Source organism: Halichoerus grypus, chromosome 4, assembly GCF_964656455.1.
Source record: "Halichoerus grypus chromosome 4, mHalGry1.hap1.1, whole genome shotgun sequence".
NCBI classification, from domain to species: Eukaryota; Metazoa; Chordata; class Mammalia; order Carnivora; family Phocidae; genus Halichoerus; species Halichoerus grypus.
In genome coordinates, this window is record NC_135715.1 from 141,712,269 (window position 1) to 141,727,075 (window position 14,807).

The 14,807-nt window shown below is 33.8% G+C and overlaps 1 protein-coding gene across 4 annotated transcripts in view; it reads right to left on the bottom strand.

Moving 5' to 3' along the window:
- Positions 1-1,049: 1,049 nt before the first annotated feature.
- Positions 1,050-14,807, bottom strand: part of CWC22 (CWC22 spliceosome associated protein) — a 64,294-nt gene continuing 50,536 nt past the window's right edge. For all 4 annotated transcript variants that reach the window (XM_036071545.2, XM_036071548.2, XM_078071058.1 and 1 more), the window contains 7 exons: positions 14,256-14,316; positions 10,746-10,823; positions 9,926-10,078; positions 8,355-8,482; positions 6,516-6,617; positions 6,200-6,420; positions 1,050-1,888 (listed from right to left, as the gene is read on the bottom strand). In XM_036071545.2, the coding sequence (XP_035927438.1) occupies positions 1,302-1,888; positions 6,200-6,420; positions 6,516-6,617; positions 8,355-8,482; positions 9,926-10,078; positions 10,746-10,823; positions 14,256-14,316 (1,330 nt within the window). In that variant the 3' untranslated portion in view covers positions 1,050-1,301. The remainder of the gene's footprint in view (positions 1,889-6,199; positions 6,421-6,515; positions 6,618-8,354; positions 8,483-9,925; positions 10,079-10,745; positions 10,824-14,255; positions 14,317-14,807) is intronic.

Below are 14,807 nucleotides of genomic sequence, written 5' to 3' on the forward strand. Positions count from 1 at the left end.
TCATAGTTTTGTGAAATGCACTGCGTCCAAGACAGTACCTTCTAATGACAACTCAGCACCTTCTAACCATCACAGTAGGAGACAACACTAAAAAGAATTTTTCCAGGCTGCCATATTCAACTAATACTTTTTTGTTGTTTTTTTGCAGGGGCAGGAGGATAGGAGGAGAGGATATTTATTTATTTATATGGACTTTATTGTTATTTATATTCGTTTTTGAACAAAAATAGAAAACATTTTGAATCAGAAAATGCCTGAAAGTCAAACATTAAAGACGGTGGTCCCATTATTCTTGAAACCAGACATCAGCTAAAATGGACTTTAAGTACTTTAAAAGTGAGTAAGCACAAGCAGTCTATTTGGTAAGTAGGGTTAAATGTCAGCAAATCTAAAATTTCAGAGGCAATATTTTATTTCAAAAGTAATAAATAATATGGTCACATATTAATTGGTAAGAGTTACAGTGATGGAAACCTTTAAAATTCTTATAAAAATTGGAATTATTTCACAGGCCGTTCACATTTCTAATGACTGTATGTTTTCCAATGACCTATTAATCTAAATTAAAAGTTAAATACACATTAACTTACCAACAATGATATAACTTCAAGGCTGAGAAAAAGCACTAATCACAAAGAATTTCAATTAAACGTTAATCTAGCAGTCCAGAGAGAAGAAATGTTATGAGAGATGAGAGAAATCCTAATTCTAAATAATTCTAAATAATATAGCTTTGTATCTGTTTAAAAGACTAACATACCCTTAGCTTCATCAAAACACTTGTTAAAAAAATTACACATACCTATTTTGTTCAAGATGTAATATGAAACTTGAAATAATTCTTATTTTATAAAAAGGGTGACTCCTAAAAAAGGTTCATAGCATCTCATTAACAAAGCAAAAATATTACATTGAAATGGTTCATCTATTTTGGTCTCTAGTTATTAAAAAAAAAAAAGCCACTAATAATTCATTATAATAGTTCTATAAACAGTTAGAAACATTATCAGGAAAAAAAATTTTGTCAATGAAAAAAATCACTGATTCAATGAGCATTTGATCATTTTATTAACAAAATATAAGCAAGAATTACATCCCTCTCCCGTGAAACTTTTCAAATAATTTTATGTGGAGGGCCTTGAGATGTATCAATTATAAAACATGTTAAAAAGAAAAAAACTTTAAATGTACAAATACAAACCATTACTTTATACAAGAATTCTCTATAAAGTTCGTTAATGTAAAAAATAATTTGTTTCAACTGAATATAAGGCATGTTCAGTTTCTGTAATTTTGTAGAATCATTTTTTTTGCTTTGTTGGAGACTTTTCTCTTCGCTGGTCCTGATGTTTCTTTGATTCTCTGGATTGTTTAGAGTATCTGCTAGATTTTTCCCACCGCCTTTCGGCACCATTCTGATACCTATCTTCATCACTTCTAGAACCTGAGTGTTTTCTATTCTTCTCTCTTGACTTTGATCTATCTTTTCTTATAACATTTTCACTGTCCTTATTTCGGTGTCTGTGCTCATTTTCAGAAAAAGAATTTCTTCTCTCTCCTCTCTTCTTTTTGGGATCACCATGCTTATTTTCCAAATCTGTGTGTGCTTCTTGGTCTCTGTCATTCATGATTCTACTGTAACTATTTCGTTCAGAAGGAACACCTCTGTCTGAAGTGTATTTTGTTATGGGATTTCTCCAATGTGGATCCCTTGAATTTTTATCTTTATGTTTTTCTGACCTTCTTTCTCTTTCAGTCCATGTTTCTTGATGTCTTTGCTCTGGCCTTCTTTCTTCTTGTTTCCTATCATGGGTTTGTTGTTTCCTGATCAATTTATCTACTTCTTTACTTCTGGTGTTCCCTTGTCCCTTCTTTCTTCTATCTGTAGCTGCAGGTGTAAAATGAAATAGTTAGCTTTTATTTTAATCTTTAATTTCATAATTTAACAATTACATTTATTGATCCATTGTAGGTTTATTAATTCAGACAAACTGGATGCAAAACTAAACTGATTGAATGGAAAGTCTGATGACAGAGTATTTTATGGGTAATTTTTAAGAATATACATCATATCACCATTAGTTACCAAAGTACTGTTTTGATCTTTAGACTCAAAGCAGTAAACAGAAACTTTAAATAAACTATAGCAAATGTAAAGTTTTTTATAAAGTGACTAACATTTCCACTTCTAAAAAATACAGTGATCACACATGCCAGCAACATCACTCCCTAAAGGTGGGGGAGTGGGGTGCATGAGTTTGTTTAATAGCACAAATATACATTCTTCAAATAAAAACCTCTTTCTACAAAAACAACAGTTCTGGGGCGCCTGGGTGGCTCAGTTGGTTAAGTGTCTGCCTTCGGCTCAGGTCATGATCCCAGGGTCCTGGGATCGAGCCCCGCATCGGGCTCCTTGCTCAGCAGGGAGCCTGCTTCTCCCTCTCCCTCTCTTCCTGCTCATGCTCTCTCTCTCTCTCTGTATCTCTGTGTCTCAAGTGAATAAATAAAAAAATCTTAAAAAAAAACCCACAATAGTTCTGCTCTCCAGTGCTATCAGAGAAGCAGTATCTGCACCAGGAAGAGAAGCTTGTTAAGACATATAATCATATGCTTTATGAGAGCTATGAAGGCTTGATTTCTGAGAAAACTCTTCTGAAATGGCCTAGAACAATTCAATCTCACTGATACAATCACAAATATAAATCTTAATCACAGTGAAATTTTAAGCTATAAAACAAGTTTAATCACTTTATATTTGTGTTATTTCTTTTGGGTACATAAGTCAAAGTTGCTAAGATGACCAAAAGTTCTGTCAAATTCATACATATACAGAAAGAAGAAAATATGGTAGAAAACTGCCTACCTTCGTCCTATCTCCACCTAAATCTCACTGTACCAACCTGTATTTCTTCTGCCAAATGTCTACCCTTGGCACAGTCCATTGGTTTGCCACTAAGGATTTATTTCTCTGGTTCTCAGCTGAGCTGCAGCTACCCAAGCAGAAACCATCTGGCTGTGTGCTAAATCAGCGTCTCTCTGACCCTACTCTACACCACTCTTTTTCTTGTGTCGCTGACACAAAACCCTGAGCCCTACCATAATATGCAACCTCCCCACTCTTTGGTGTTTGCTTTACAATTTTCTAATTTGGGAGCAGTTCATACTGTTTTTATGCTACTTAATATTTTACTAATAAAACTGAAAGCTCTCTACTGAAATTGTATGATGAGGCAAATTAATTCTGAATCAGCAAGATTCCTTATTGCAGCAATTCATGCTGTGTTATCATCTGTTCTCAAAACAGATACCATGAAATAACAAATTCTTTAGAATTAAAAGAGGTGAATATTAAATGAACAATGTTATATATTTTAATTCAAGAATAAGACTTCCTGTGGGCAAATGCAATCTTGCTCTAGTAACATAAAATACTGAGAGTCCCACAATTCTGGCTGTCACACAGTATCTAATACTCTTTTAAGTGCAACAAGCCAGAGAACAAGAGTATAAAGATCAACCTTCCAAACTACTTTGTCCTGCCACTAAAATATGCATTAAAAAATAAGAAATAATATGTGTTTTGGACAATTAGACTATCTCTTATTCAGACTAAGATACTATGATGGAAGAAAACAGAGTTGACCCTGGGGAAAATACCACAGACCTTCTCAGAAAATGGCACATTTGAAAAAATCCTTTCCTACTGTATTTCCACTTCTGGGGAGGATGAAGAAAGCTGTGGAAGACCAGTGCCCCTGCTGAAAACTACTAGAAATGCCAGATAAAAATTTAAAATCTTCTGCTTAAAGGCACTAAAGATCTTGAACAACTTGAGATGTTATAAAGAAAGGCAGTGCTCAAAAAAAGGATAGGGGTATGTTGAAAGGACAGAGGGGTCAACTTGCAGGAGCTCTTAATTGCCAAAGCTGAAATAACCTGAACAACAAAATAAATGACAATAATGGATTTTAACTAATTCAGATAAATATCCATGAGTCCACACTGATAAAATATACAGTTAATAAATAAATGGGGAGGGGGGAGAGGGACAACTTCTTCTTGCAGAAGAAATTCAATTACTAAATGCAGAAAAAAAAAGCAAATGGAAAAACCACATTCGGCAAACACCACAGCAGTTAAGTATTGCAGACAAGATCCAAAGATGGATGCTAAAATTAAAGGGTGAAAGGTAGAGGAGGAAGAGAAGATTTGCATAGTATCAAATTATCTCCCTTATATAAGACATTAATTTACAGAGAAAAGGAGTTTCCATGAAGAAATCGAGCAGATATCACCTTAACTGAGTGATCAAAGTTAATGTCACCAATAAGACACATTAATATTATGAACTCCAAGATAAGATGCATTAAGAATACATTTCTACGGTATTCTGTCCAAAAATGCATAACCTCATTCTAATCATGTAAAAACATCAGACAGATATCCGTATTGAGGGACATTCTAAAAAATAAGTGACCAGAGGACTTCAAAAGTATCAAAGCCATTAAAACCAAGAAAAGCCTGAGAGGAACTATCACAGGATACAGAGGACTAAGAAGAAACTCAGTTCAATGCAAGTAGGATCCTGGAATAAGAAAAAGGACATTAATGGAAAATCTGGTGAAATTCAATTCAAATTCAAGAATTTGTTTAATGCATTGTTCCAATGTTAATTTCCTGGCTTTGATAATTGAACTCTGGTTAGTACAACGCTAACATTAGGAGAAGCTGGGTGAAGGCTATATGGGAATTTTCTGTACTATCTGCAACTTTAAGTTGAATAAGGGCCAAGATTCAAGGAGGGGAGAACCATAGAGAGGTAAGCTGACATTCTACAGCCACTTTCTCCCTGTGAGCATCTGCTGATTCAGGGCTGCTGCTGAGGGACAGAGAGACCAACAGAGCTCTGGCAGCTGCACAGGCCTGGAGAGACAAGAATGGAATTGAACTAGCTATTTGCAATACATACATGTCACAAAAGATACATATCCAGGAAACCTAAAGAACTCCTACAAATTTATAGAAGAGACAACTTCATAAAACAAAAAAAAGGGGGGGGGCTAGCAAAAGACTTGAACAGCCACTTAACAAAAGGAAAAATACCCAAATGGCCAATAAGAATATAAAATAGTGCTCAACTTCATTAGTGATCAAGAAAATACAAATTAAAACCACAATGCAATACCATTACACATCTACCAGAATGGTTAAAATGAAGAAGATAGCCAACTGAAGTGCTGTGAGGATGGGAGCTACTGGAACTCTCAAACATGGCTGATGGGGGTATAAACTGAAATAACCACTTGCAAAACTGGCAGTTATCTACTAAAGCTAAATACGCACACAACCTACAACCCAGTGATTCCCAGTGATTCTCCAAGCACACACCCAACTGAAATGCACATATGTACATATACATGTATCTACCAAGTATGAATAAGAGTATTCACGGGAATACTATTTATAAATCTAAATTGCTGCTGAGTAAAAGGAATGTTAAATAGACTGTAGCATATTCATATAGTGGAAAACTATACAGCAGTAAGATTGAATGAACTATAACTAAATGCAGTATTACAGGTGAATCTCACAAAAGTAATTGTGAAAGATAAGCCAGACATAAAGGAGTTCATAAAACATAGTTATAAAGTTAAAAGCAGGCACAATGAATTACGTAATTACAAATGAGAGCAGAAGCTGCCCTGAGGCAGTGGATGGGAGGAGTGGCAGTAGCTGGTAACTCTGGTTATGGGTAGCTAGCACATGGATGTATTCTCTTCATGAACATTTACACTTAGGAAGTACGCACTGAATGCATGGCGCATGTCAATAACATAAACCCTCACTAAAGTAAAAAACTAAAATTTCTTTAAAGTATAAACACCAGGAAAGCTATAAACTGGATTATAGGCATTATGAATGAATGGTATTTCAGTCATCACTCAAATAAGTATTTGCCAATGAAACATCTTCATTTCTATGAAGGGGATGCCAATAGGTAATCTCAGCATTATAAATAATGCAATTCACTACAGACTCCAGCAGTGATAGATGATCATTTATATTATTAATCGTGGCTTTTAAACAACTGAATCTATAATAATTAAGCAATCAAATTATTTTGTTCCCTTGCTGTAAACATCACCAGCAATATACTTGTTAGAGAAGAGCCCAATCAATTATAAATGAGTGTCCATACCTGAGGCAGAGCTCTGACTACTGCTGGATGAAGAATCGCTCTCTTCACTGGAAGACTCTGAACTGCTGTCACTGCTGTCCGAATCAGAGGCGGAGGAGTCAGAATCTGAAGAGGAGGATGCGGAAGAGGAAGAGGAGGGGGAGGATTTATTTGGCTCAACATCTGGTTTCTGTGCCACAATGACCTTTGGTGTATTTTTGAGATGCTCACGCAATTCATCCCTAATTAAAGATATAATCTCTGTTAGTTTCTGCTTCGAAGGCAACTGTGAGATAATTTTATAAGATGAAAATAAAATTCTGAAAATTATCCTTACGTTAAACCTCCAAGACCTATAGACGTAAAGAAGTTGATGGCAAACCGAGTGTTTCTTGGATTATCTCGGGGTAATAACCCTTCAAAAAATGGCTGTAGGGTTCTAAAACAAGAAAAAATATAAACAAAAGAGAACACATTGCTTAAAGATAAAAAGGCAGTATGCAGTCATTTTTCAGATTTTCTATGTATTATTAAATTAGTAAATGAAATACAATTAAGTAAGTGATTTATATCATTTATTAGACTACATGCTATCTAAATGAAATGAGTAGGGTCAAGTCATAATTTACTAAAGTTACAACAGAGGTTTTTTAAGAAAAGATTTATTTATTTATTTATTTATTTGCGAGAGAGCCTGTGCATGTGTGTGAGTGGGGGGCGGGGCCTGAGGGAGAGAGGGAGAGAGAATCTCAGGCACACTCCCCATGGAGTGTAAAGCTCAACACCAGGCTCGATCTCACAACCCTGAGATCATGACCTGAGCGGAAACCATGAGTCGGATGCTTAACTGACCGAGCCACCCAGGCACCCACAGAAGTTTTTAAAAACTTTTTTATACATCACACATACACACATATTGTAGACTATATACAATCATACACACACGCATATATATGTAGTATGTGAATGTATATAATAAAGTTGTGTGTGTATATATGCACACACACACACACACATACATGCACACACAGTACTGTGCATGGCACTGGGGGATGGGGAAAAGTAGTCAACAGAAGAGTGAAATCATGGATGAAGCCTGCATATAATTATTATTTCTAGGAAGGGGAACAAAAAAAAACATTAACAATATAAGGTGGTTTGGACATGTTGTTCTGAGTACCACATTGAATGACTAACCAGCAGAGTCAGGACAAACTGTTTCATAGACAAAGGTGACATATAAGGAGAATAATTAAGAGTTTTGCTGGATAGACCAAGAGAGGGGATTTCTAGCTCTGGAAATGGAGGTAAGGAAGCATGAATTAGTTGAGCAATGTTGGTGCAGCCTGTGGAGAGGGAGGAGATAAACCTGGTGAAGTAGACAGGGACCAATAAGTTAGTCTATGAAGCTAAAGGGAGCAGATGGACTAGCCCAGAGAATGGAAACTGTGGCAAAGAGGAGAGGTAGGCTGAAGAGTAGAGACCATGAAGAGTGAGGCAGAATTCTCGAGAAGAAAGTGAAGAGCCACAGTGAGCAAGTGGTCAACTGTGTAAGTAAGGCTGGGAAGTCCAGGGGCATGAGGACTGAGAAAAAGTACTTGACTTGGCAGGTAGTCACTAAGAAATCTGAAAGGATGATTCAGCAGTGTGAATACAGCAGAAGTCAATGTGAGTGGCAATGGGTAATCTGAATAAACAGGAAATAAGAAAGCTGAGATAGGGATTACACAATAGTCCCGGAACAAGACTCTCATTCAGTGTAATAATTTGAACAATTACATGACTGGGTCATCTAAATATATTTACAATTATCCATTGATAACAAAAATTAATTAATTTTCTAAGGTTCAAAATTAGGGTTAAAAATGAAAATAAAACTGTAAGTAGTACTCATTATTGGAAAACTCCAGTGAACATACAAAAGAATTTTGTGTTTTCTAACTAAATTAAAAGAGGCATTGATTCTGTGTTTTCTCTACTGCAACTAAAATCCAACATTAAAAACTGCATGTTGTCCTGTGCCACAGAACATGAGATTCAGAGTTGTAATTAGTGGATGAAGAAAGTCCTAGAGGTTTAACTATTGTTTTTACAACCAAGTGTGGACTTATGTTGCTACAATGGAAGAAAATTCCTGAGGACAGTAAGAATAAAAAGTGCATAATGATAAACTTACTCATCCTTTAATCTTGCATTAAGTTTAGGAAGACCCATATATTCACAAAGTTCTTGGAAAAATATTTTAACAAAAATTCTACTGGATGATGTAGTGGTTTCTTCACTTAGCTTTATACATTCAAGAACCTGAAAATTAAAATTAAAAGACAATTTTATTTTGTTCAAAAGACAAAATGACCAACATTTATAACTCTAAGCATCTCTAAAGAATTATCCGTGAATATCTTTCTTTGTCCTAATAAGTATTGCTTCTTGGCAAAGTTTAAGACTACCTCTCTATGCTAATTTTCGTAACGCTAAGATACTACAGAAATAGAGTTCATTCTTTCTTGAGTAATGTGCTTTTTATAGCAGAGATATATTCTGCTGTGAGTATATAATGCTGAAGCAAAGATTACTAGCTCCTAAAACTCACTCATCAAAATGTGGATATATATAAGGGTTTGGGGCAAAATGCCACTTAGAGCATTAGGCTATAGTTTTGTGTACTACATATACAATAAGGGTAAAGACAGGAAGAGTGATGGCTTGTTCTGAATACTAAGCTTGAGGCTTAAAAACTGAAGCCATAGAGAGATGTTTTAGGACAAATAAAACTAAAAGTAACCTCCAGTCTTTATGAGTTCTGTGTTCCAGGAACCCATCTGCTTCAATTGGTTAAAACCTTGATTTCATTTTCATTCCCAGAGGGGGGAAAAAGAAGTAAAAATATTATAATCAGGCTCCTAGGTCAGCTTACAAAATGCCTATTAATGCAGCCAGACATACTTAGTACTTACAATATTACAACAATCTAATGTTTATGAGGTCACTTTGCTGCCTCATTCTACCACCAGGTTGTGGTATTCTACAATGTGATCCTCTTCTTTCTTTCCTCTTGGATGTAATTTCTTTCTTTCAACTTCACTTTTCTTATAACCTATCACTTGTTATTTCGTATTGGCGCTATGGGCATATCTTACCTTATGTATTTCTTATATGGTATGCTTCTTGAAAGCAGAGATCATATATAATTCACTTTGGATGCCCAGTATCTCTCTCAAGTGACTGGGCACATAGCTGGTAACTAAATGAATGGTTGTTGGATGAACAGCAGTTGTACAATAAATGCCAGCTTCATGAATGCATTTCAAATTCCAATCCAGTATACATCTGTGTATCAAGGATATCTTATCTTGTTCTAAAGAACTGACTACATGATGCATGGACCACCAAGCTACTGATGTATGTGGGTATGAGTGTGTATTCACATGTGCACACCTAGAGAAGATGAAAATCTCTATTTTCCCTGAAAACACCATTAGCCATCACTATTAAAAAGGACTGTGATGTTTGGACTGTTAAAATCACCTAGGATGGTATTTCTTATACTCATGTTATTTACTTAGCTTCTCGATCCCATGTTATATGAATATAACCTCAAAGATAGCCATTACAGTAAAAGTTTGCTATACATTTCATTTTAAAAGTACATTTCCTACATAGGTAGTATGGTTATATTATACTTAATACTCTATTTGAGAATAACGGGATTAGGAAGGAAGTATAAATATCAACCCATCTACTTACACTCCATGGAAGTGAATCAGTATATAAAAGGTGAGCAAACATCTTAGCAACATTTCTCAATTTGTTTGTTTCCAAGCGATGGATGGTATCATATTGTTCTTTGAATATACTTTCAAAGGATTCCATGTATTCTTTTTTTAGCATGCAAAATCGCTAGTAAATAAAAAAAAAATTGAATGTCAGTACCACTAAAAATTGACTCTCAATACCATTATGAGCATATCAGATCCTTCTAAATTTACTGAATCAAAAATTAGTAAATATTTTATATATCATATCACTCAATCTTTTTGTGCTATATGATGGAATGCTTAAAAAAGAAGGTAATATGTATCATCCCTATTTACCTGGGGTTTATATGCTAAAACAAAATTATACAAGTAGCTTATCATAGACACATACATTTGCATACTATGTAAATATATTTCTCTGTGGGTAGAGTTTAGATTTAAAAACTTATTTTAGCTCATGCTCTATTTGTGCTGCCTGAACATGTACTTGACTTCAGAAACTGCTTTGAGATTTTGAAAAGGCAACATTTAATTGTCCTCTTTGGGAAACTGTTACAAAGCATATAGAATTTCAAAAAGTTCTGGAAGAGTCACATGCAATGTTAAGGCACTACAAAATGAAGTAGGAAAGGAGGAAACTACAGAGGATGGGAAACCTGAGGAAGGGAAGAGCAACGAGCTTTTAGCAAAGATTTGCTATTGTATTAGACAAGACCACAAAGCAGACACATTAATTCACAATATTCATGTTAAGGATTCCCTTAGTGATTCTATTACATTCCAACAAGAAAAATGAGGCTGGAACTCACCCCAGCTAATAACCCAAAAAATTTCTCATATGTCCTTTGTTGGGCACAACAGTCAAGAATCATGTTGCAGAGTTCTTTCTATTTGGAAAAAAAACTGCATTAATAATTCAGAACACAATGAATCCATGCTATATGATAATTTATCAATATGACAGAGACAGCCTGAATTTTAAATAAGGTTTTAAATATACAAAACTTCCAAAGCTTTGTGAGCTTGTTATTAAGACAAAATTAAAAAATTCAATCTATGTCAAGCCTATAGTTTTTTAAAGCCTTCAGCTTAGCTGACAGTTTCCATAGTCATCCATGCTAATTAGATTAAAAAATTCTAAATTCATATTAAGTATGAACCACTTCAAGAAAATCTACTATATGAAACAGATACACCATGAAGAGACTGAATAGACTGTATTCTAAAAAGTTCCTACACAAAATCTTTAAAAATATAGATCATCAATACGCCACCTAACAATTCAGTTATACACCTTTAAACTCAATTATTAAGGAATATATTTAATTAGTATGGAAAAGGTAGAACATGAGTCTTCATAGAAGCATAAATAAGCACAGCTACAACATTAACTTAAATGACACTCTGGTTAATAAAGAAAAAAACACCTCTGTGGCTGGATTTCCCAGCCTCAAAATAAATGTTACGCATATACATCTATCTATTGATAAATCTATACAAATAGATCAAATCATTCCATGACCGCTGGAGTAATATATTGTCTAATCAGCTATTTATGTGCCTTGAAAACTCCTGTGTAAAATTCTGTTGAACTAATAAATGCAAGAGTAAATCCAGGACCAGGAAATACTATCATCACAAATGATTTATAATTTTAAAATACTGTAATGAAATATGTATTGATTATATCAATTTCATAGACAAAGAAACTCAGGAAACATGGACAAATCAATGGAGACAAAATGAAAAAAGGCCTAAATTCATTCTCTGACCACTGCTGTAGAACTGACTAAATATCTTTTTCTACAAAACATTTACCAAAAAGTTAAAGATTATTTTTTCCAAATATAGTAACTGCAATGTATTTGTGTTCTATAAACAGAACATATAATATAATGCATAATATATAAAAATATATTTATTAAATAAAATATAATATATACCCTTTCAGTTCATTTTTACTTCTATTTAATTTTACCTTTATATTTTCAATTAGCAGTTTTGACATTCTGTCATATTTAACAATGTGAGATGCAACCTAAGTAAATATTGTAAATATTTTTAAAACTTAGGTCTATCTACACTTACTGCATATATCTATGCGCAAGAGGGAGGAAAAGGGTCCCAAAGAAGCACAGAACAGATACTCTAGAACTGTGCTGTCTAGCATGGTAACCCCCAGCTAATTAGTTAAATAACATTACATAAAATTAAAATTTTTGTTCTTTGGTCATACCAGCCACATTTTCAGTACTCAAAAGCCACATGTGACTAGTGGCTACTATACTAGACAGTGTGGAATACAAATATTTTCATCACTGCAGAAAGTTCTATTGGTTGCGCTGTTCTGGAAGTTGATAATCTACTTATAAAACAATCTACTCAAAAAGCCTTACTTAATTCACAATATTAAGTTGTTTCTAGATGTCGTTACATTGCTAAATTATTTTTTTATGATTAGTCACAAGTCACCTCAATTAAAAAAAATGCTTATTAATGTGTAAGTTCTGGAAAAATGTACTTTGTCAAAATTTAATATAGTACTAAAAAGTTAAAATGAGGTTTTTCTGAGTTCTGCCATATTATGTTAATTTGATATATTAAAATGCATTTTCAACTCTTTCTACTAACATTGTATTTTACAATAACATAACAGTTAATCAGGTTTTAAACAACATAACATGGTAATATGCTGACAGCATTGTTAATAAAGCCAGTGCTACTTATAAAACAAATTACTTTCTTCCCTAGACTAAATGCAATTATAAGAGTTATTCCCTGTGGCTTATAATAATTAAATATTTTAACATTTTAATTAAATATTATAGCTATTTTAGAAGAGTCTTTTGAGTGCATGAAAATAGATGCACTACGACATTCTTCCAACTATCAAAATATGTTGAGGTTAGTTCTAGAACAACTATCCTCTGAATTAATATTAATAAAAGTTATAATGACTTAATTATACTCCTCAAATAATGTGACAAGATCATATAGTAATTTCAGTTTCAATTATAATTTTAAAGGTTAATTCACTAATTTATTTCCTTTCAAAAGTGAACACATCAAGTGCGCCCAGGGTACAAATAGGTACACTGTTTCTAATATACCAGTAAACAAACTTTAAGAGGGAAAAAAGAACTTTCATTTCTTCTCAAAATTACATACCATGGCATTTCAAGAAGAAATCCATAATCTAGAAAAAGACTGGTAAACTTTTTCAATCGAAGGCCAGATAGTAAATATTTTAGGCTTTAGAGGCTATAAGATGTCTGTCGCAACCAGTCAATTCTGCTGCCATAAGGTGAAAACAACTATACACAATACACCAACCAATGGGCATGGCTGTATTCCAATAAAATTTTAATTAGAAAAATGGGTAGTGGGCCTGGGCCACAGTCTGCCAATCCCCATAACAGATCATATTTAAAGCCTTAAAACAAAGCACTTACACCTAATAGTAACAGCTCAGATAGTCAAGATCTTTTAGAAATAGAAACAGCCTAGAGTTGATCTATTCACTGTGGCATCTGTGCTGGGTCTACCATGTGTAAACCAGGGTGTGAAAAACAAAACCCCAAAAGCCTTGGCTCAGGTTCCAAGGATTTAAAATGTAGATGGGCAGGGAGCAATGTAGATAAGAATGCAACTATAAAAAACACCCAAGATAATCTACTCAATCCAGTCTTTATTATTTTTGTCATTAGGGTTCTATGATACTTTGAACAGTGAAGTATATACTAAGTTATAAGATTATGAGTCCCCTGGACTAAGAGGGGGCTAATATGTACTGGATTACTGAATCCCTGATACCCTGTAGAGAGTCTGATATGTAGTATATGCTGAATACATTTTGTTGAATTAATGAATGAAAAAAAAATGACAGATTCTTCTATATCCAATTAAAACAATGTAACAACATGTATGGTGATCATTACAATTTCTACCACAAAAGAATGTTTTAGTGCATTAAGTAGATGGAGTAGGCAATTAATTAAGGAACAAATTTCCTATTGTATTTTAAGCCACCATTTGATTTATAGGCAACCACTGAGAAATTCATGTAAAGTGCAGTGGTTCAGAGACTTCCTCCTTTTCCCACATCCCATTTGAGCAGTCCATTTAATTCATTGCAATGAGTAGCATTTATGAGGCACCCCAGAACTAAGTTTTAAGTTATTTTAAAATTTTAGAATAGCTACATTAAAAAATGAATATTCAATACTGAGTTATTTCAATTCATAAAGCCTATATTAACTGTCTTAAACATTTTTATAACCAATATTATTTCCTAATAGAAGAAAAAAATATTAACTTACTGTTTGGCTCTCAGGGAACTCCATTTTCAGCAATTTGTGAGCACATTCTTCAAAATCTAAACTGTAGAGATAAAATGGTCACAATAAGTTAAAAACTTGCAGCATTGTTAAACTATAGCACTCTTTTATAAACAAGGATCTCACTTTAATAATTGTTTAAAATAACTTTTTTATTGTAACTTCACAGTACTGTATTGTGTATATAGAAAAGAAATAGCTCTTAATTCTACAAAGAATGAAGTACTGAGATGTACCACAACATGGATGAACTCTGATTTATGTGAAGTGAAAAAGTCAGATATAAAAGACCACATACAGTTTGATTCCATTTATATAAGCTGTCCAGAATGGGCAAATATATAGACAGAAAGTAGACATATTTTTATGACATTGCTAAATATTTCCACTTATCTCTGACCCAAGTCAGTAAGAGGTAAAAGATGCCCCAGAGCCCAGCATGACATCTAGTGCTTAATCACCACATTTATAAGTTATCATGATTCATACCCAACCACAGTGCTTCATTTTCAAAAACTAAGTATAAAAATAGTA